At 36.7% G+C, this 24,802-nt stretch overlaps 1 protein-coding gene across 2 annotated transcripts in view; it reads right to left on the reverse strand.

Moving 5' to 3' along the window:
• Positions 1-24,802, reverse strand: part of LOC137043653 (rho guanine nucleotide exchange factor 17-like) — a 124,318-nt gene that overhangs the window by 21,805 nt on the left and 77,711 nt on the right. Inside the window, exons 3-9 of one of the 2 annotated variants that reach the window (XM_067419966.1) lie at positions 13,467-13,544; positions 10,479-10,661; positions 4,267-4,383; positions 2,939-3,031; positions 1,818-1,994; positions 1,171-1,221; positions 969-1,078 (exon numbers count right to left, since the gene is read on the reverse strand). In XM_067419966.1, coding sequence (XP_067276067.1) covers positions 969-1,078; positions 1,171-1,221; positions 1,818-1,994; positions 2,939-3,031; positions 4,267-4,383; positions 10,479-10,661; positions 13,467-13,544 — 809 coding nt within the window. Of the gene's footprint in view, positions 1-968; positions 1,079-1,170; positions 1,222-1,808; positions 1,995-2,938; positions 3,032-4,266; positions 4,384-10,478; positions 10,662-13,466; positions 13,545-24,802 lie in introns of both variants that reach the window. The other variant, XM_067419965.1, reaches the window with a different exon arrangement.

Genomic DNA, 24,802 nt, shown 5'->3' on the forward strand with positions numbered 1-24,802 from the left:
CTCTGAAAGTTGTTTACGTTCATTATTATTACTGTAATGTTATGCCATTTGAGACACAAGGTAATTTAACACATTCTCATGTCACTTTGCAAAATCTGCTGTGTGTGTGTAACCCCTCCTGTTCGAACCGCCCGCTCAAAGTGGGACTCGAACCCGGGTCCGCCAAAATGAGTCGGACGGTCTAACAAGAAGGCTAAAGGCTGCAACCTCTAGTGTCAGTCACTAGAGCGTCTCTTGAGATCAGAGGAGTCAGGTTTCTCTGGTCTAAAGGGAGTCAGGTCACTCTGCATTTGAAAGTTTGAAAGGGTTTTAAATCTTCAAAATCAAGTAATTTAAGCATGCCAAAGTCAACTTTAAACATATAGAATGTAATTTCCAAACAGCAAAATTATGGCCAGTGAAAATGCTGAGTGGCTAGAAACTTTGGAAAACCACTAGCCACAGTGGCTGGTGAGCAAAAAAGTTAATGTCAAGCCCTGGTTAGTACTGTGTTGAAATTGCTGTTATGGTAAGGGGTATGACATTTTCCAAACATGCTCAAAGCGGCTGACCAATAACAATACACTGGTCAAGACGACTAATTAGAGCACACGCTTTATAGAGACAGGAACTAAACAGAGCGTTACTGACATACTGGGAAGAGATATTCTGCAACAATGTGAAATAAAAGGTGGTTTATGAACATTCAAGAACGAAAGCTATTCTAGTAAACCCCATAAACAAAACAAAAAAGGGAATAATAGATCCCCTTTAAAGCATCTTCTAAATGAGATATGGTACAGACTACATCAGTGCTGTTGTCCTGACTGTCCACTAGGGTGCAGTGTTATTCAGAAATAAACTGCATTGGCTTTGGACTGCAGAGCAGAAGAGCTCAGGGGACTCTGAGGTTTCTAAACCAAACATCAGTTTTCCCAGGACCTCCTCACATCTCTGGTCTATTAAAAGAAAGCGGTAAAAGCACTCACAAACTCATGGAGCTCCGGCGAAGAGATCCAGACTTCCTCTTCAGTGTGGTGCAGATGAGAAGGTCACTGAACAGAAAGAGAGATCGGTCCTTCTTACCGCCAACCGTTTTCTACAGTAAAGATAAGTACAGAAGTTTAGTAAGCTCATCATTTTTTGGGATTTTTTTTCTTAATTCTTAATATAATAAAGAGAAATGCTCACCGATTCCACCACCATCTCTTGTCTCAGGAACTTCCTCTGTGGATTTAGGATCTGACAGGAAAAAAACATTATTGTGTATCGCCTACTTATGTAATGACATACTTATGGAAACTTATTTCTGCCACAGAAAAAAAAGAAGAAGCTTATTGTGAATATTTCTTGCACAATTCTGACTTTTTTTTTTTTTTTTTTTTTACACATTTGCGAGTTGAATCTTGCAATTCAGACTTAATTTACAAATGCTAGTGTACATCTCACAATTCTGACTTCATTTACCATCATTCTGAGAAATAGTCAGCTTACAATTAACCTTTTCACAATTGCAAGTTTATATATCAGAATTCAGAGGGGAAACAAATTATTATATGAGTTTATATATAAACCAAATCTGACTGACTGACTGACTGACTGTCTGTCTGTCTGTCTGTCTGTCTGTCTGTCTGTCTATCCATCCATCCATCCATCCATCCATCCATCCATCCATCCATCCATCCATCCATCCATCCATCTATCTATCTATCTATCCATCATGGATAATACATAATAGTGATTTAAACAATAATAATAAAAGAAGCATATATAAAAATAACAATGAAAAGTAAGTAATAAAAATTGATTTAAAATCAACTGTTTTATACGTCTCTCACATGCTCCACGCCCTCAATGTGGGCTTCGATCTCCTGCATGACACGCGTCTCTTTCTCCAGCTCCTCCGCGCTCCGCCTGCCCTTGTTGATCCTCTCGGCCAATCGCTTGATGTTCTTCTGGGCGTCCAGCAGAAACAGGTAGTCCGGGTGATCCTCAGGAGTGTGTTTCAGAAGATCCTGATGCCCAAAAACAGAATGTGTCTTTAACAACCTAAACTACCAAAACAACAGGAAGTAACTACAAAAATAACTACACATAAAATGCATAGATGGTTTCAGTTCTGAATATTGACAACGGTTACATTTTATTTTACAGTACGTGTACTTGTTTAGGTTTAGGGGTAGGTTCAGGGTAAGCCTAGTTATAAACCAGTTATTGTAATTAATTACAATGATACATTTAAAGTATGTACATGCGGAATAGGACTGTAAAAAAAAGTGCTAGCAGTTTACAAGTCAAGAACTATATCTTATAGGAGAAAGTCATTGAATGTAAGCATTTTTGTCCTTCAGATTAACAGGCATGATGGGTAAATATGAAGTAGTTGAGCTGTGACCACATACAAACATACCTGACATGTCAGACCTGAATTATTTGGGAAAAATCTAACTGCAAAGTTTCTGATTAAAATTGTGAAACTGAAAAAGAAAGCTTCAGGTTTGCTTTGCTTGTTTGTAAAGCTGGACATTCTGGTAACAAAAACAAATAATTTATGGTTATTTATCAATATGACTATAAAATAACAATGATAATAATTACGATTATGATTAAATAGAAATAGGGAATTTAATAAAATGCATGTATAAAATGTATGTCTTAATTTCTTATTAAACCATTGAGCATTTATTTGGATGAAAATCTGCCAAATTTAGTTTTATAAATGCTTCTCATTAACAAATAAGTTGAAATGTATGGTGCATGTTGTATTCCCAAATAAATGTTTTTAAGTGATACAAGATGCATTTCCTGCGAACCAAGGATGGTTGAATTTAATTTGTATTCATAGTTTAGCCCTACCCAATGCATTATAAATAAAGCAAAGATACATGAAAAGAAGTCTTATAGATGAAAACGAACAGACACAAAAAGGTAAAACTAAAAGGGGAAAGGTTAGTATCACCTTAACTAGCAGCTCGTATCGTGGGATCCGCTGCACTGGCTTTATCATCAGATCACCCAGAGCTTGTTTCTCCTTATTCTCACGCATGCTTTGCTGAGGAGGAAAGAGAAAGAATAACAGAGAAAGAGAACACAAACAAAACAACGTTTAGAAGTACAACTATAATGTATCTCGATTTTAACGTTGTGTGTACATTTTATGCTTTACTAGACAACTTAGTTTCGGCTCAGTTTGCAGAGTTACCATTAGAGGGCAGTACTCTTCGAACAGCTGAGTTCAAGAACATCTTAAACATTTTATAACTCAGCTGAGAAAATATGATGATAAATAAAAGCATAAATATGCATGGGAATTTATGTCATTTGTTGAACAGAGTATTATTAATAAATTATAAATTATTAACAAAAAAAACTAACTGAAATAAATATGTTAATGTTAAAAAAAATAATAACTTAAAAACATGTTTTAATTTTTTTTTTAAATGGAGATGAAAAAAATATAAAAATAAAAAGCTACTTTTAAACATTAATAATTACTATAATAGAATAGAAGTAATACTAAAAAAAACCCCACTGGTTTAACCTCATAAAGAAATTAATAGTCTAACATAAATACAGAAAATGGAACCAGTCAACTCCATTTTAACAGGTCATAGTTTGCAAAATGACAAAATCCATATATTTGAAGTTTAGCTGTGCCAAAAAGCCATATAAATGTCCCAGAGCTGCCAAACAGCCTCTCGAGGGGATAATTGCATAGTGTAAAAGTATTTTTACACACACACACACACACACACACACACACACACACACACACACACACGTCTGGTTCTCTATTTTTGTGGGGACTCTCCATAGACGTAATGGTTTTTATACTGTACAAACTGTATTTTCTATCCCCCTACACTGCCCCTGCCCCTAAACCCACCCATCACAGAAAACATTCTGCACTTTTATTTTCTCAAAAAAAAAAAAAAAAAAAAACTCATCCTGTGTGATTTATAAGCTTTTTGAAAAGTGGGGACCGCTGGCTGGTTCCCACAATGTAGGTAATCTCGGGTTTCACTATCCTTATGTGGACATTTGGTCCCCACAATGTAATATAAACATGGGCGCACACACACGGACACACACACGGACACACACACGGACACACGGACACACGGACACACACACGGACACACACACGGACACACGGACACACACACACACACACACACACACACACACACACACACACACACACACACACACACACACACACACACACACACACACACACACACACACACACACACACACACACACACACACACACACACAAGGTACCTCTAGAAACTTTAGGAAAGCGGGCTTGGCTTCCTTCGCAATCCTCACAGCATCTTTGGCGTTCATGAAGTTGTCAATGTATGCTGAATAAATATTAGCGAGGATCTCTTTGGAAAACTAAGGAGAAAATGAAAACATTATCAGCGCTGTACAGAAACGAAAAACAACAACAACAACAAAACACATCCCTAGCCTAAGAAGCAGTACTGTCCTTAGAGAATTCTGAGTTATGTTATCAAGCTCCAAAAACAGTACCATGGCGCTTTTTGAGATTTTTGTTACTAAAATGGCTTCCTATCTGATAGTGAGGACGACTCTGAGTAATTATCTTTGTGGATGGATGGTGTGTGTGGACAGACAGTGCTCAAATAAATCTCCTTAGCTTGTCGTGAGGAGAGAAGGCTCGCAGCCAGAGTGTGACTCAGTCTGTTCTGTAATGTTTAACTGTGAAGCCATGGGGGGACAATTTACACCCGCCAGACACAGAGGTCCTGTTTTACGAGCCCTGAAGAACATGCTGACACATCTGCATAATGTCTATTCCATAGAGGCTTTCATTTTTACACTTTGAAAAAAAAAGAAAAAAAAAGAAAAAAAAAAGAATGACATTAAATTAAAAAATCATATAACATAATTAATGAAAATAAAATAAAATAAAATAAAATAACTAAAAATTATTTTTATTATTATAATTATTAAAACTATTTGAAACGATGTACAGCCATCTGATGCTCAGGTTTCCTCAAGTGTTGTTAGCAGTTGTACGGAACATTAAAAAGTACACAGGAATATAATAATATAATTAAATACATTTTATATTTTTGTTTATCTGATAAGGTGAATGACCCTCGGTTTTCATGTTTTATTTTTGGACTTGACTTTCGCATGTGACTTGGGTTTTATGTTATTTAATAAAACGAGATAATGGTCCTTTCTTGTAGTGCAAATAGTTGTCGGCACAATGCTAGGTTGTTGTGGGTGACTTAGCGTGATGCTATATGGTTGCAAAGAAGTTCTAATTCTTTTTTTCCATATACATTTATATACTCTTAGTATATACCATATACTCTTTGTAATGTTCTGATGAATCTTGAAGCTTAAAATTGAAGAACTTTGTGAAGTTAGCTATGAAGAAAATGTATGAGAATTTTCTGTAACCTTAAAAACAATACATAAAAACTGCAAAAAGTGCAGGCATGAGCATACGTTTCACTGATGCCTGGTTTTACAGACATGGCATAAAGGAACACACTGACTTGTTGGGACTTTACCTTATTCACTGTATCCCTCAGTGTTAGATACGTCCAAACATACCACTTTCATCTCAGTGCGTGCCATAACTCTGTCTGACGCACACACCACTAGCCTAGCTTAGCATAAAGACTGGAGGTAAAAAGCTCCATTCTTGCCTACTTCTCAATAAGTGCCAAAATAACGGCAATAGTTCCTATAGAGAGTAGTTCCTAATCATATCGGTGTAGAAAGTCGCAACATTTAATTTTCCGTCAGTCTTAGTACACAATGTAACTATACACATCACAACATGTAAATAGGAAAATGTTGTCATTATTTTGTCCCTTTTTGAGCAGTAGGTTAGATGGAGCCATTTCCCTGCATTCTTTGTGCTAAGCTAGGCTAGTGGTGGCTACATAAGACAGAGTTATGGCACACACGGATATAAAAAATGGTATGTATGGACTTATATAATTCTGGGGGATAGTCCTAAAAAGTCAGTGTATTCCTTTAAACCTAATAATGAATGAGGAATAAAATGAATGAATGAAAAAGAATGTTTGAGTTGTCTTAAAGCAACATGCACTGACATATCTTGAAATTGTCAGTGCCATTGTCTCGTCTCAAGATGCACACAAGTAATGTTTATAAAAGCTTAAAAACGTAATGTCTCCCTTTGTCTATGGCTTCTTCCTGCCTACATCTAAGCCCTGTCTGTAAAACCAGGCTTGCGACTTAAATGCACAGGGGTTCAGTACAGCCCTAAAGCCCTAAAATCCCACAAAACAGATTTGTGGTGTCTAAACGAGCAGCGGATCTGACTGCTAACTATCCGAGTTTGTCAGTTTGCGACTAATTCAGTCATAGCCCATAAAAACCCTGCATTTGATGTGCGAACATGAATCTGACAGGAATGTCTAAACAACACAGAACTAGCGGTTGTAAGACTGTATTTCTCCATACCGGGGCAGAGGGTCAGACAGATTAAAGCCCCACACTGAGACACTCAGCATTCCTACAGAGAGAACAGACCTTCACCTTATTCTGAACAAACCGTTAGGCTGCATCCCAATTAGCATACTTAAACAATACACTTAAAGTGATGGGTACCGTAAACCAAAGTTTGAGCTAAGTAAGTTTTTTAAAGTAAGTAAGTCTCTTATGCTCAACATCAATTTGTTTGTTCCAAAAATATTATTTCAAACAATTGAAACAATTCAACAATTCAAACAATTTAAAATATATTTTAAAATGTAATTTATTCCTTTGATGTCAAAGCTGAATTTTCAGCATCATTACTCCAGTTTTCAGAGTCTCATGATCCTTCAGAAATCATTTGAATATGTTGATTTGCTGCTCTAGAAACATCAATGTTATCAATGTTGAAAACAGTTGAGCTACTTCATATTATTGCAGAAACCGAGTCATTTTTTGCAGGATTCTTTGATTAAAGGTGCACTATGTAGTATTTTTGCAGTAAATTATCCAAAAACCACTAGGCCGGTGTTATATATTTTGTTCAGTTGAGTACCTACAATATCCCAAATGTTTCCAACTATTTGTTAATTGTGAGAATTTTTTTTTTTTTTTTTGCTATTTTAACTAAGGACCGGGACGTGTCCGCATAGCGTTTGAGGAAGTCGTCTGTCAATTGCGTCACGGAGTAACGTCATATCATAATTTTCAACACACCTAAATGTATCTAATATGATAAACAGAGCTGCATTACCTCATAATCATGACCGGAAAGGCGGATCAGTGCAGGCACCCTGCGAATATGCCCCGTCCCGTCATAATAAAAGTCCTGGTGTTCGCGAGACGGGTATTTGTTTAACAATCGCTCCAGCGGCTTTGCTCAGCTCCACAAACACTCGGTCCTGCTCTGCTTTACACTACAGTAACGTTAATAACCACATGCATGAATGTGATTTCTGCCTAAGTCCTATTTTCCACTAGCTGTGAGGTGAAAACCACATGTCCCAAGATCCTGCGCACAACATTTGAGTCATCAAACTACGCCTTTGTTTTGAATAGGCGCCCTCCAGTGGACGGAAAGTTGCATAGTGCACCTTTAATAGAAAGTTCATAAGAACAGAATTTATTTAAAATCTAATTTACAGTCACTTTTGATCAATTGAATGTATTCTTACTGAATAAAAGTATTAATTTATTTGGTAACACTTTAGTTGAGGGTCTAATTCTAACTATTAACTAATTGCTTATTAGCAACTTACTAGATTTGCCAGAATATTGGCTGTTTACTAGTACTTATAAAGCACATAATAATGCCTTATTCTGCATGGCCATATTCTGCATTCCTTAATCCTACCTAATACCTAAACTTAACAACTGCCTTACTATTTATTTGTTTATTGAGGAAAAAGTTGTAGATAAAAGTTAGAATTTGCCCCTAATCTTAAGTGTGACCATTTCTTTCAAAAGAACATGGTACTTAGGATGAGACGAGGACCTAGCAGCAGGAGAAATTGTTTGTGTGTGTGTGTGTGTGTGTGTGTGTATGTATAATTCTGAAAGACAGAATGGCACCAGCATCAAGACAGTACAGACACTAACAATGTAAGACTTGGGGGTTGAGACAGTTTGGCGTCCATGTCAACTAACAAGCCTACAACCTGCACGTCATCCCTTTAGGATGGAAAACAAACACCTGCTAGACGTCAACACTTCTGTCAGTACCTTTAGAGAGCAGATGACCGAAGCTGAGAGGCTTCAGCCTAATGTTCACACACTCTCTGAGTGAATCGCTGGCTAACTGAGCCACCCATGTGTTAGTAACACTCAAATGAGAGGCCAATCGTCAACAAGAGAAATGTTATTAATGCAAAAATAGTGGGTAGACCATTACAATTTCTCTTGATTATAGCAACAATTAACACTTTGTTCATAAATTGTTTCTAAACCAGGGAAAAAACAACTGTCCTGCAGAGGTTAGCTCCAACTTGCCTCAACACACTTACCGGGAAGGTTTTAGTATGCCTAGTAAGATGTTGATTAGCTGGTTTAGGTGTTTAATTGGGGTTGGAGCTGAACTCTGCAGGAATGTGGTCCTCCAGGAGCAGGATTGGACACCCCTGCGTGTAAGCATTAGCGTCTATTACCTTAAAATTCAGTTTTTTAAAATGTATTTAAAGGTCCATGGGTTTTCTGCAGCAGCTTTAAGGTCTTCACATTTTACATTGATAGAGAACCATCACAAATGTGCCTCTTTAGCACAAGGGGATGCAGGGACCGGCATGTATACCCACTGGAAAAAAATTCTAATTAAAATCTTTTTTATTTTTTCCAAAATTCCATTTGAATGTTTCCCGTTTAATTATTCTAGATACAATTTTAATGGTTTAATTGTATATTCTAATAAAAAGAACTGTATTACGATTTTAACATATAGGGCCTTATCATACACCCAGTGCAATGCAAAGCAAGTGTTTTTTTTTTTTGTGCTAGTTTCAGCCCGACACGGACATTTTCATGTACAGCTCCACGTTGTTTATATAGCAAATGCACTAGCCCATGCGTGAGCTGGTCTGAAAACAAGGTGTCTCCAGACAGCAGCACACAACATTTTTAAAATAATACAAATAAAAGAATTCTGCACCTGGCTTTTAAAGGGAATGAGAGATGAGACTCTGATTGGTTTATTGCACACTACTCCCAAAGCACACCCATGACTCATTAAGAGAATAGGTACAACCTTTTTGGACCATCATTAAACTAGCAAAAGCGGATTTGGACATGTGCACTAAGTGCACCTGCGCCATGCGCTTTAGACCATGTGCTCAGATCATTAAAATAGGGCCCTGACAGTACCCCATTACATTTTTTTCTACAAAAATGTTGTGATGTCTATTTAGATTTTATGATTTGAATATTAAATCTGCACTATGTAATTTTTCCATCCGCCAATTCAAAACAAAGGCATAGTTTGATTTTGCCAAATGTTTGAGCTCAGAATCTTGGGACATGTGGTCTTCACCTCACAACCGGTGGAAAAGAATCAGGACAGGACGCATGATAGGGTCAGGATCGGGCAGAAATCATGGTCATGGATGCGGTTATTAATGTTACTGTAGTCTGAAGCAGAGCAGGACTGAGTGCTAAGGAGCTGAGCAAGGCCGCTGGAGCGATCATTTTTGCGCAACACAAGGCCTGCGAGCAACGGGTCTTTTATTATGACTGGATAGTCGCAGGAGCCATTTCTGCTTTTCCAGTCATGATTATGAGGTAACACAGTTCTGTTTATCATATAAGATACATTTAAGTGCTTTTAAAATTATGTTATGACGTAACTCTGTGCGTTCGCTCAGCGGCTGCTGTGAAACTTGTTGCCAGTAAAGCGTTTCTGCAAAATAAAACCGAAGGTAATGCAGATATGACGCAATTGACAGGCGACTCTCAGACGTCCCTAAGTACTGACTAAGTCATGTACAACATAGGTTTACAGTTCAAACTAAATCATGGATGCAAAATTGTGTGATATAATGATTTAACAAACATTAACAAACATTTTTTTTTACTTTTTAGAAACTTTTATTTTGACGGATTTAGTGAAGAACTTTTTTTTCTGTTTCTGTGTGTATCTGATGATTTTCTTCGCAAATGTTATGGTGATAGAGCGTTTGACTGGTAAAGTGACTTTTAAATCAACTCTGTACAACATGCAGACATCATATTTCTATAGCAGTCTTTTTGTGCTTTAATATTCACAGACACTTGATTAAGTGCACGACTCTACTTTTGATTTATTCATCCAAATTCATTGCGGAAATCATAGGGCCCTAAAATGAATATTTAATTGTCAATAAAATGTAATTCAGGGAACAGTCATTCTAATATTGAATTCTACTCGGGTCAGGGTATGCAAATTGGGACACTGCATTAGTATTTTCAACATAACCTACTATGATTTGGGATGCTGTTCTTACACACAAATAGTAATCAAACTGGGATTAGGAACTCACCGACTGAATGAGCACATGTCCGATAGTCTGTTTGTCATGCCACTGGTTAACACAGTCCAGCACCTGCTCCAGGAACTGCTCATGATGTTCTAGTATCTCAGGGATCTGGTAAAACATCTCATCTACCAGGGACGGATCACAGAGAGGGGAGTTCTCCGGGTGCTTGAGGGGCTTCATGTAGCCCTGAGACCACAACAACAGAGAGAGACAGAGATAATGTGCAGTTTCATCTACATGAAACAACTCTTACCTTTTAGTACCGAATAAATTATAATCAATATATTCATCACAGTTCATTACAGCATTAATGGCTGAAATTAAAAACTGTTTGTCAGAAACCTTTAACATCGGAGTGTGTTTGACAGACTTAGACCATAAACAGAATATGCAATAATAAATAAAAAGGACTATGTAATAAAAAGTAATATGCATATAAAAGTATATAGGAATATGCATTAATAATGACATAATATATGCATGTTTTTGTGTTTGCATGTGGTGGTCTGGGACAGTCTTTGAGTAAGGGAAATGCCTGACTCCCCCTTTGGGACGTAAACTGTGTCGCATCAAATGCCGACAAACATTCGGCTCCTCTTCCTTTACTGTCAAAAACAAGGATGTTTTAAAACCATCTCACTTATTTATTCATTTAAACTAGTCAACATTAATTGTCATTTGCAACCCATTTTACTTCCATAAAATGATGTATTAATGGGTAAATGATATAAATATGTGTATTGTTTGTACTTGCACCTAATTTTGTATATTGGTGTTTGTACATTTCTTTACTTACCTTTATGAATCTGTATTTATTAGCATCACTGCTATTTGTTTTTATTGTATTATTTATTGTTTTTCTTTTCTTATGCTACATGTATAAAAAAATATTTTAAAAAAATGCAGACTAGAAACAAGAACTACAACAAACTTAATAAAATATACAAATAACTTTAAATATGGTGCACTTTGAGATTTAAAACTTTGCAGGATGTTTTAATTCACTTAGAACTATATTACACACTACATGAAAGGTCATCTTCAAAAATCCATCCAACCAAAAAAATATCCTGGCTCTTCCAAGCTTTATAATAGGAGTGAATGGTAACTGAGATTTTGCAGCACAAAAAAAAAAGCGCATCCATCCATCATAAAAGTAATCTATACGGCTCCAAGGCCTTCTGAAGTGGTGTGTTTTGTTAGAAAAATACCCATATTTATAACTTTATAAACTATAATCCATGGTTTCCGGTAAAGGCCATGCGAGAGTCTAGTTCCAGCAGAAGAATGACCTCTGACCCGACTCATGACGTATGCTGTAGGAGTATCATAAGCTTAGGTGAGAGTCGACACCTCTGGCGGTTCAAATAAATAAAGCAAGGCAAAAAACTCAAGCTTCTGCGACATTTCTCTTTAGAAATTCTAATTCATGACCGGTGTGTTTTGCTCTGTCCTCTATGCTTCCGCATTTGTCAATACATCGGGTCAGAGGTCACTTTTCCGCCCGAACTAGACTACCGGAAACCAGTGATTATAGTTTATAAAGTTATAAATATGGATATGTTTCCTTACAAAAAGGATTGCTTCACTTCAGAAGGCTTTTATTAACCACCTGGAACTGTATGGATTACTTTTATGATGGATGCGCTTTTTTGGGCTTCAAAATCTTGGGCTCTACTCGCTCTCATTACAAAACTTGAGCCAGTTGTGCTTGGATGAAAGAAGAAAATCATATACACCTAGGGTTGCTTGATGGTGAGTAAATTATGGCATCATTTTTGGGTGAACTAACCCAAAACTGTTATTTAGGATGCAGATTTTTTTGTAGACTATTTTTCCCCCATAGTATTTAGCTGCAACAAAACGTTTTGCCTCAAGACACAGAATAAATATGTTTGAATACATGTTTTCATCTACCTGGTATTAGAAACTGGGAGCAGATAAGCAGACTCGGAATCAGAATTGTTACAATTCAAACAATACACAACCCTACTTAACATACATAACATCCCTTATATAAAAATACAAATAAAGTTATGTTACCATGGTACGGTAAAATCATATACTATGGTATTCACATCGTACAACTTGGTATCACCAACAGTATGCCAAAAAAGCATGTTAATACCAAAGTACATGTTCAAAAAAACAGGTCAGATGTTTTGACTAGCATACATCTAGCCAACGCTTTTCAAGAGCCTCAAACGTCCTAAAACGTGCCTGGAGACACACCGCTCCTGTGATAAACCGCTCATCTGTCATCCGTCCATCATGCACCTTTCCGCACCTTCCTCTAGATCTCCCCATCGACACCTGTAAGGTGATAAACCTGTGCTTGTGCCTCTCTCTCATTGTTGGCCCAATTGTACGGCATTCACATGTAATGATGTTGACTGGAACACAATCATTTACTCCCAAAGATAAACCGTTTCTTTTAACACAAAATGAAAGTATAAATGCTGTTGAGAATTGCTCCGTAATGGGGGCCATTTTGGAGGGGCACTGCCCGCTGTTCGTTCACCTTGTTGCCAGGGAAACAAATGCAGCTGCTGGAATAGATTGTTATGAGTCAGGAGAGATTGGAAAAGATGATGATTTGTTTCTCTCTTTTGCTTATTAAACTCAGTATGCGGCTTCCGCTCACGCTCTTACAGTACCATCATGTTTCAGGTTGTTGTTCTCTATTAACGTCAAACCATGAGATTTATCCAAGGTCTGCAAATGACTTATGGTATGAATAATAATATTAAAAGCTGGTTGCATAAACAAAAAATTCAAACACATTAACATACAAAGCTTTTTAGTGATAAACGTTACGCAACATACTTGGTTTGGCCATTATATTTGGTGTGATGATTGTCGATATTATGGAATTGTTTTTAGTTTGAGTATGTGCATTTACTGTCCCCAGAAGCGAGTTCAAATAATAAAACCTTCTATGGCATTCATTTAGACTGCTACATGAATGTATGTGTGTGTTTTGGTTCATACCTGAATGAGTGTGCGCAGGGCATCGACGTAAGATTGTTCTGTGTCCAGTAAAGTCATCATCACATGTCTTCTCATGTCCTGTAGAAAGAAAGATGCCAATAAAACATAATGCACGTCACATATATCACATTTACAAAATAAAAAATATCTATGACAGATATATGCAGATACAATCCTGAGGACTTAAGTATACACAAAACTTCAACATACTTACACATACTAACAATAATAACCATAGTTTTGACCTAAATACTACTAAGAGCTTTTCGAGGTTACTTTTTTACAACTTCTAACCTTTAAATTATCAAAAACTTGCATGGATGATTCCTCAAATCATGTCTTGTTATGGAGATGCTGTTAATTTACTAAGCATTACAAATAATTTTCACCTGCTCGACCATAAAAAAGCTCAAATCTGAATTTAGTGCATACCCAATTGGAATCCGGATCAAGTGTGAATGGGATTTTTTTTTACAAATCCGTTTTCGGGCTATATTCCCATGTGGTTTGAAATCCCATTCCACATTTCTGGAAATCTGTTATAGTAAAACCACTCTGATTAGAATTTGCCTGGTTTATGTCATTTTCTCACACTGCGTAAAACATTTATGTTTAAGAAAAGTCACATAATTCAAATTTCAAATTTTCAAAATTCAGACCAAAATGTATGACCAGAAATGCGTTTTGAATGGTATTTCAAACCACATATAAATGTAGCTCCAAACGGATTTGTAATCATGTGATTTTTGGCCGTTCAGACTTGCTAAATATGATCAGGTATGCACAAAATCAGATTTGGACTGACAGTCTGAACGGAGCCAAAAAAAATAATAATTCCACAGTCCAAATCAGTCCAAACTGTTGTGCATATCCGATTGGAATCCGTTCACATTTAGCAAGTGTGAATGGCAAAAAAGAATGCTATTTTTATGAATCCGTTTTGAGATACATTGTGGTGCGTTTCTGGAAATCCGTTTTAGCCTGACCGATCAGATTTCGCATGGTTTATGTGACACGTTAAATGGAAACATGTCAGCCTTTGTTACAGGAAACATGCTGAAAATCCCTGCAGAACGTTTTGTTGCAAAGTTCAAGACGTTTAGAAAATGACAATATATCGGAGACATGCCTCATAAGGTTCTGATGCTGCCTCAGAAGACATAGTAGTCCAGCGCGACAGCTTCATATTGTCATGTTGTAAATAAGACAACATCTTAATGTTGCTGCTCTTTTTGCCTTTGGTTAATGCCTACCAACACAATGTCATTGCCATACAAAAATAATAATAAATCAATGCAGATATTCAGGAAAATGAAAGAGCGGCACAGGACACACAAATCGGATTGGAACAGTTGTGATACACAGTGCGGAGAGTCAATACTTTTAGATTAGATTCCAAACGAATACACAAATAATCGGATTTGGACTGATACATGTGAACATAGCCCTTGAGAACAAAAGATCAGAGAGACTCTTCACTTAGGGTAGAGCAAAAACACATAGCAACCACCCAGAACACCCTGGCAACCACAAAATATGGTAAAAACACTCAGGACACTTCAGCAACCTCTTAGAAACACCCGTGCAACCATTTACATTACTGTAATGCTGGTTTTACACAATATTTACTCAAGTTTCTTAAGGAACATTATCTAATACTCAATAGGATTTCAAAGCAGTCAAGAATTGCATTATGATATTTCGGTTGCTATAGTAATTATTTTGTAAAGGAAACACAATTTATAATGAAGTGCTAATCAAAATAAGAGCTTCCTGTTTACTAGTCTGTGTCAACCACTGAGCCAAATATGTGTATGTTTCCATCTAAGAGAAGATAACCTTCACTAACCGCTGTGAACCAGCCCTGACCGACACTACCCAACAAACACATCTGAGCGAGCGAGAGAGAGAGAGACGTTTAAAGAGAAAAACTGATAAAGGACAGGATGTGCACTGTTCTTTTGTGGTTAAGTTTGTTAGCCAGCATCCGGTGTCCTGCGTTACAGCTCTCCTCTGAAAGGCCTAGATCCAACACGCAGTGTAACGTGGATGTAATTGGTAAAGGAAGTCACGTGCAGCGAATGCTACCCAAAGTCACGTATACCATGAAACGGGCTGAAGGAGAGCAAATGTTCTAGGATTCCTCCAAATAGACAAAGTTCATGCTTTAAACTAGAGGCTCTATCTGTTTACAGAAACACTCGTACGATTCAGAAGAGTTTATTTCTGAAAGGATGTCAGTAACATCCCACGTAATGATTACAAAATCAGAACTTAAAAAATTACTTCATAAAAGGTCATCTTGTTCAGTCTGAATGAAACGGCATGCAAGAGATGCACAAGACCGAATATAGGGTTGTGCTTAAGTTTATATACCCCTTGCAGAATCTGCCCTTTTTTATTTAGCACTGTCTTGAAGCTGTTTGGAAGTAACAGATGTTATACAGTCCACAAACTAAGATAATGAATTTAGTGTGAAGATTCAAGATCTCATAAATTATGAGGATCTTGCTGGAAAGTGACTGAAACATGGGAAAGCGAAGAATGTGCAGGATCTGGAAGATTTTTCTGAAGAACAATGGGAAGTTTAACTGCTTAGGACAAACAAGGGACTCATGAACAGCCATCACAAAACAATAAAAACAGTCATGGATAATTCAAGCAACGGCACAGTATTAAGATTCAAGGGTATAATTTTTTTTTTTTTTTAAATAAATACAGCTATTATTTTGTCTTGTAAACATCTGTTAGGTGAAACAACTTATTCAGGAGTCAGGACAGTGATAAAAAACAACAACAACATACACATTTTATGATTTTTCTTGTTTTGTAAATTAAAGGAAGTGTATGTAAGATTGTGGCCAAAACTGGTACTGCAATTACTTTCAAATGACTGTAGAGCTGTGTATCCCCTCTCCCACTCCCCCTGACGCGAGGTTGCCAGATAGGCTGCAGGATCCAGCAGGAACGTTTTTTAGCTGCAGCTGTGGTAACTAGATCAGAGCTGGCAACCCGGATGCCGAAACACTACTGACTTTGTGATTGGTCGATAGGTGGAGGGCGGAGCTTCAGGCCAAATCACAACATATCAGATGAGGGCTGCAACAAAAACTTTTAAATGACAATATCCTGGCCGGACTACTGTTGTTAGTGAAAGAAGTATTAGAAATTAACATGATTTCTTAATGTCTAATCAGTGACATATCAGGGCCATTTTATGATTAATTGAAATACATTTCACACATACATTTTGAATTATGAATCAATAAGCTGATTCACAACCATTTGAATCTTTAATTGAGGATTGAAAAACAAACAGGGAAGAGAAAACAATGCTGAATAAAGTCGTAGCTTTTGAAATTTGTGGACCAAAATGTATTTTCGATGCTTCAAGAGATTCTAATCAATCAAGTGATGTGACATATGCACTACTTTGAGGATGTTTTTATTCCCTTTCTGAACAGTAAAGTGTGCATACACTTCCATATGCTCTCGGACTAAATATAAAGTATCTTAAAAAGTCTTACAGGTGTGGAACGACATTAGGCTGAGTCATTAATGACATTGATTGCATTTTTGGGTGAACAAACTTTTTAACATATAGCCCTCACGTTAATGTAGCAGCAACATAAATATAGTTTATTTTAAATATTTGTTTAATGGCAGGCCAGTATCATCTATACCAGTACTGATGTCTCATTAAATGTGTTTTTTCTCTCAATTTCTTGGAATGAAATAAGTTAAAGCAATTGTTGTTGTTGTTTCTGACCAATGCAACATTGTGTTAATACATTAGGATGTTGCTATGTCACCATTTAATTACAATGCAATTTATCAAAAATAAAACAAACTAAACTAAAGCCATTTACAATGGTATTTATATGGTTTAAATATACATGGCATTACAGAGAGAAAGAAAGGGTCATGTGTGCTTGCATCTTGATTTATGCTCATGCCATCCAGTTCATTTTTCTCCCATTAAGAGCAGGCGGTTTGACAGACTGTATTAAGCAGCATGCTATCTTGGCCGACACGTCCGGCTCTTAACTGCGCTAAACAAACCTTCTGACCTGCTGTTGAGTTGCTCTTCTAAACCGACTCATTCTGAATGAGTTTAAAATGGTTTCCAAGCAGGCCGCCACAGAAACTAGTTACTTTTCCCCTCAAGACAGATCAAACTGCCACACGTAGGACGAGCACATGGACATGAAGATCTGCTGAAAGGTATTTTAAGAGATTATTGAGCCTTTGCCTGAACTTGGCCCCAAATATAAATTGCATTTAAACTCCATTTAGACCAAAACGCTCTCTGGAGTCTCATCAGGGGGCCAGAAATGTGCCCAGCAGCTCCAACAGCATGTGTGGTAGCCGTAAAAGACGTCCCAAAAGAGTATTTCTGAAATGCCCTGATGAGACAGACATGGCGTGACATTCAGTCGCAGGAATGCGCAGTGGATTTGGAAATGTTACTCTATTAAAACTATTATTGAGACAAAAAACTAGCAGAGCTAAACAGATGAAAACATTTACAGTCTTGACTTTGCAAGGGATGCTACGCTAAATCTGGTGAAGGTACACAAACGAAATGAAACCGTTTCATGGAAATTAAAAGTAACTAGAAGTACACTGAAATTGAAAGTAAAGTTTTAGGCAAATTAGAGTACATGCATTGAGCATTTATGCCTCAAATAATCTTAATGTGATTACATTGGTCACAACAGCCACACACACACGGTTTAGATCTCAAAGTCAAAGCACTGCTTTATTACTGCATCAGTCTAATTCATTTAAACATCAACAAAAGCCATGAACATTCTTGCCATTTGGCTCACATAATGTCAAACGGTGCCTTGTGCACCCGTCCCATAGCTGTTCTTCTAATGCATTATGGGGCAGCGTTATTGTAATAAAATCATATAATGAATGCAGGATCCTCCAAATGCCTTTCTTGGAAAGATGAGGTCACGCAGAGCAGGAGAACATGAAGCTCACTGGGGCAAATATTTTTCTCTAATAAGCAAATGTTCATGGCAGTTCATGTGTCGGACATGTAGGGCTGCATAAACATGAGATAGAGTAAGAAAACACAAAAACAATGAGCAGATTTCTAGAGCCAAGAAAACAGATGGCTGTTTCTTTAAATGCAAGCTCTTTTACATCACAGGGGTCTATAATTGTGGTAAAAACGAACGGATTTTAAGGTTATTTATTTGCATGAAGGTCACATTCGCATTATTAAAACTGTACTATATGGCTTCATAAAGTTATTGTTACTATCCATATGCATTTTATGGATTGATAGACCAACAAATCATTCTAAAAATATTAATCTTTTCTAATAAACAGAGTGAAATGATCAGAAACTGTTTGATAAAATATTTATTTTTCACACACAGTACCGATCAAAGGTTTGGAAACATTACTATTTTTTTTACTATTACATTCTTTTTTGAAAGGAGTCTCTTATGCTCATCCATTTAACCTCCATTTATTTGATAAAAAAATACAGAAACAGTAATATTGTGAAAAATTATTATAATTTAAAATAATGGTTTTCAATTTGAATATACTTTAATATATACATTATTTATTTCTCTACTGAATTCTCAGCATCAGATTTCAGTGTCACATGATCCTTCAGAAATCATTCGAAATTGCTGATTTGATACGCAGTTATTATTAATGTTGGAAACAGCTGGGCTGCTTAATATTTTTTGGAACCTGTGATACTTTTTTAGGATTCATCGATGAATAAAAAGTTGAAAAAAAAAAAAAACGTTAAAAAAATCGGATCGATTTCTAACAATATGACTTTTCACTATAACTTTTTGTCTATTTAACACACACAAAAAGTATTAGAATAAATAAAAGTATTATTAGACATGAATAAAAAAAGCAATGCAGTGTGCTTAGCCATATATATATGTGCTAGTGCATACTATACACTGCTTCAGTATAGTATGCACTTAAAACATGCTCTACAGATCTGATAAAATGCATATTTTGTTTAAAAACTCATGTGTGACCCTGATTTACACTCATCAGGTAATGAGGTCATTGTTCAGAGGTAAAACTCTGTTTGAGGTTCTGGCTGTAGCGTTTGATTGGTTTTTATTAGCAGAGTGAAGTAAGAGTGTGTTTAAGCTATGAGAAGATCTCATTTCCTTCTAAAGCACGCTCTGATAGAGGCCCGAGGTACACCATGCACTTTAGCCAAACATGCCATTTCTGCCAACCACTGTGGCTTCGATAATACACACACACACACACACACACACACACACACACACACACACACACACACACACACACACACACACACACACACACGCACACACACACACGCACACACACACACACACACACACACGTTTTTGTGACATATGGGGACATTCCATAGGCGTAATGGTTTTTATACTGTACAAACCGTATTTTCTATCCCCTTACACTGCCCCTACCCCTAAACCGACCCATCACAGGAAACATTCTGCATTTTTACTTTCTCCAAAAAACTCAACCTGTATGATTTATAAGCATTTTGAAAAGTGAGGACATGGCCAATGTCCTCATTTGTCACCCTCTCCTTGTAATACCTATGTCATACACATGTGTCCTCATATGTCACAGAAACATGCCCACACACACACACACACACACACACCTACACACACACACACACACACACACACCTACACACACACACACACACACACACACACACACCTGAGCACTTTTATCGCATCATGAGTAGAGCAGGTGGAATCTGCAATTTGATCAACCATCGTCAATCAAATCAACCTCCCTTTGATCTGATCAAAAACTCTTAGCGGTTGCTAATCACAATGAGAAAATTCTGCACGGTCAATCATGAAAGAAGGGCGGAGAACGTTCAAGCGTGGCATGGGAATTTGTCTGTTGGATGCGGTTCAAACAGGTGCTGTAGGTGGTCTGGTCAGCTCGCTACAGGGACAGCTGGTGTGGCGTACTGGTTAAAGCATTTAGCTAACAATCAAAGCTTGCGGGTTCAATTGGTCCATGAAATATAATCATTGTGCCCTTCAGGATAGAGTTAAAGCATCTGCTCAATGATTACTTGTTGTGTGATTTAACTGAATCAAAGAGAGAAAACTGCTGATATAGTAGAATTTATTGCAATCCCTGAAAGTATCACAACAGAAAAAAATATAAATAAATTAAATCGACATAAAACAAAGATAAATTAAAATACCTAAAATACTATATCCCAAAAATCATATTTTACACAAATATATTATATATATATTTTTTTTTTCATCCGCTGATTCTTTTAAACAAATGAAAAAGGAAAATACAGAACAAAAGTATTGTGTACATTTTTATTTTATTTTAATAATATAAAAAACTGTAACATAAAAAATAATCAAATAGTAATAAAAATATGAATAAAAAATATTTAAAATGACTTATTTTATTATTACTTATTTTTATAAGTACACACACACACACAATCAAACTATTAATAACAATAAAAGTTTGTGTTTACATATGTGTGTAATATATGTGCATATATATATATATATATATATATATATATATATATATATATATATATATATATATATATATATATATATATATGAGCCAATAGGGAAGTAATTCAAAAACTTAATTTAATTTAAACTTTAATTCATCGACTGGGCTTTAGGGACAAGCTCCAGAAGGGAGCAGAATCTCCTTGAAACCCATGTTAAAATTCCCAACTTAACAGTAAAAAAAAAACATGTTTACAGCCTGGTACAAATTGTGGTTTTCATCTATAAGGCTAATTTTGCCCTTCATGACAACTGTGAGGGGAATTTTTTTTTATAACTCAGTCGTTTACATTATATAAAGCCTTAAAGTTCTGCATAATTAAGGGCGTGGCCACTTTAAGGGACAGGTAGACAGCCATTTATCTGTCGTCTAAAGTCATTTCCCCTAATGACTGTCCCACCACTTAGCCCATTTTCTTTTATCCGAGGTGTTTCTCAATGTCAAGGATGCTTCTTTGGCAGGACGGATCCTGATTCCTCCGGGCGTGACTCGCGATGACGAGCTGCCAAGATGGCACCGCCCAGCTCGTCCCTACTTTAAGCTTCAGAACGGCTTATCGGAATCCTATGGGTGACGTCACGGACACTACGTCCAGATTTTTTTACAGTCTATGACAAATACACAAACATGCATGTAGATTTTTTTATATTTATATATAAAATATTTATATTTATATAATATAAATTGTATAACTATATACAGTATATATGCAAATATGTCTTAAATACATACATGCATGTGTTTGTAGTCAAATATACATAATAATTATACACAGTACACACACATCATGTAAACATTTATTTTGGATGTGATTAATTGTGATATAATAATAATAATAATAATAATAATAATTAAAGCTGCGAGCAGCGATGACGGGCCCAAGCCGGTGGCACCGCCACCCCGGTGGCATCAGCTTAACTGTGCACAGCAGGCCAATAGGCATTTAATATGGGAAAAAATAAATAAAGGGACTATGTCAAAGTCATTTGAATTCACCTCATTGACTGCAGCAACTCGTGCTGCTATGACCAGGAACCACAACAGTCACATCTATGAGATCTATTACATTTTTCTCATTAATTTTATGTTAGATGATGTCAAATCTCAATTTTAAAATGAGTGCAGAATACTGTCCAAATGCTAAAGTTGTATTATCCTTAAACTTCTCTTTATGTGTTTTTGACCTTCCTGTAGCTTGTGATTGCTCACCAATTTTATGCAGCAAAAAGCATGCATGTTTTTATTTCAATATGTGTGGCATTCAATATTTTTTTAAATACAAATAAATAAATAAAGCTAAATCACAGAAACCACAACAATGATTTTAATATCAGTGTCAGGTAAGAGTAATATACATGCACAATTTTATAAGTCCAGAAGGCCTGTATATTTTTTAAAGATATGTTATATTTTGTGTTGTTTTTTTTTAAACTTATTTTTCACACTAAAGTGATAGCTATTTAATATTTGTGATAGCCTATGATATAAAAGTGTTAAATTATGACAATCAAGAGACAAGGTGACACACACACACACACACACAAAGTGAGAGAGACCCCCCCACCACCACCACACACGCACACACTCACGCACACACTCACGCACACACTCACGCACACACACACACACAAACACACACACACCGAGTGAGCCTGAGAGAGTGAGGGGGGGAGGGTTAGGACAGACAGAAAGAGAGAGGCATAGTCTGATTCCGATTGAACAAGATTTAAAACAAAAAAATTAAATGTAAATTCTCAAAAGAACTCATTCTGTCTGATTTATAAGCTTTTGTACCCATTGGGTCCTCAATTTAGGTCCCTACAGTGACACGAGTCCCCATGAGTCTGTGTGCATTCAGGTTGAAGTCCCCACCAGGCTAGAAAAACATGAACATTGAACAAGATTTTAAACAAGAAATAATAATAAAATCTAAATGGTCGGAGAAAATTATTTGAAAAAGAAACTCAAATGTGTTTTTTTTATGTTAGTATTTTAGTTTTAAGAATTAATCTTCAAATACAAAATGTTAAAGAAAACCAATATATTGATAAAAAAAAATACAAAAAGTACATTCATTTTACATTTTTATTCATTCTGAGTTTGGTGACTATAGATAAAACTAGCCAAGTATTTTATTTTTATATATATTTCTCAAAGACTTATCCAGCCGTGTTCATAAATAAGGCTATACTCCCACCTTCTTTGTATTTTCACAATGATGAAACTAATTATATAAAACTATATTGTCAACGCTCTACAAATTAACTGGTTCCATACTTTTTCCATTTTTTTATTCAAACCCAGAAATATATATATTTTGTATCCTTTAATGCTGGCCAAAGCACACAGCAATGAAAGAGCTAATCTTTTCACCATCAAAATGCAACTGGCCCCCATCCCCCATCAGACACACACACACACACACACACACACACACACACACACACACACACACACACACACACACACACACACACACACACACACACACATGTCTGGTGTGCTATCTTTCTGGGGACTCACCATAGACTTAATGGCTTTTATACTGTACCAACTATATATTCTGTCCTCCTACACTGCTCCTACCCCTAAACCAACCCATCACACAAAACTTTCTGCATTTTTACATTTTCAAAAGAACTCATTCTGTCTGATTTATAAGCTTTTGTACCCATTGGGACCTCAGTTTAGGTCCCTACAGTGACACGAGTCCCCATGAGTCTGTGTGCATTCAGGTTGAAGTCCCCACCAGACTAGAAAACCACTCACACACACACACACACACACACACACACACACACACACACACACACACACACACACAGGCAAGTTTATTTTGCTTCAAAACTTATACAATACAGACACACTGTAGTAAGCTGAAGGTAGAAATCAGCCCCCCCACCTCTTCACACACACACACACACGCACACGCACACGCACACACACACACACACACACACACACACACACACACACACACACACACACACACACACACACACACACACACACAGTAGTAAGCTGCAGGTAGAAATCAGCCCCCCTCCCTCTCTCTCCACACACACACACACACACACACACACACACTGTAGTAAGCTGAAGGTAGAAATCAGCCCCCCTCCCTCTCTCTCTCTCCACACACACACACACACACACACACACACACACACACACGCGTCTGGTTCACTATCTTTTTGGGGACTCAGCATAGATGTAATGGTTTTTATGCTGTAACAACCATATATTCTGTCCTCCTACACTGCCCCTACCCCTAAACCTACCCATCATACAACTTTCTGCATTTTCACATTTTCAATAGAACTCATTCTGTTTGATTTATAAGCTTTTGTACCCATTGGGAAGTCCCCATGAGCCTGTGTGCATTCAGGTTTAAGTCCCCACCAGCCTAGAAAACCATTGTCACACACACACAGAGGCAAGGTTTTTTGCTTGAAAACTTATACAATATTGCCCTCTACTGGTCATTTAAGTGAGAGCATAAGTGTTGAAAAAAAACAAAAAAAACAACAGTGTGATATATAGAATAACCAGCAGGTGGGAGTATAGCCTTATTTATGAACCAGGCACGTGTGTCCCTATTTTGTGTTTTTTAGGCTTTTGCTAAGGGAACACCGTTTGAGATATCCAATAACCGTTCGCATTTTAGCATCTTCTGTATATTTACTTCATGTTGTCCGAGTTTGGAGGAGATTGAATGAATCGCTTTTGAGGAGAAGGTAAAAACTCAGAGCTCGCTTTCGACT

This window comes from Pseudorasbora parva, chromosome 16 (assembly GCF_024679245.1).
Source record: "Pseudorasbora parva isolate DD20220531a chromosome 16, ASM2467924v1, whole genome shotgun sequence".
Taxonomy (NCBI): Eukaryota; Metazoa; Chordata; class Actinopteri; order Cypriniformes; family Gobionidae; genus Pseudorasbora; species Pseudorasbora parva.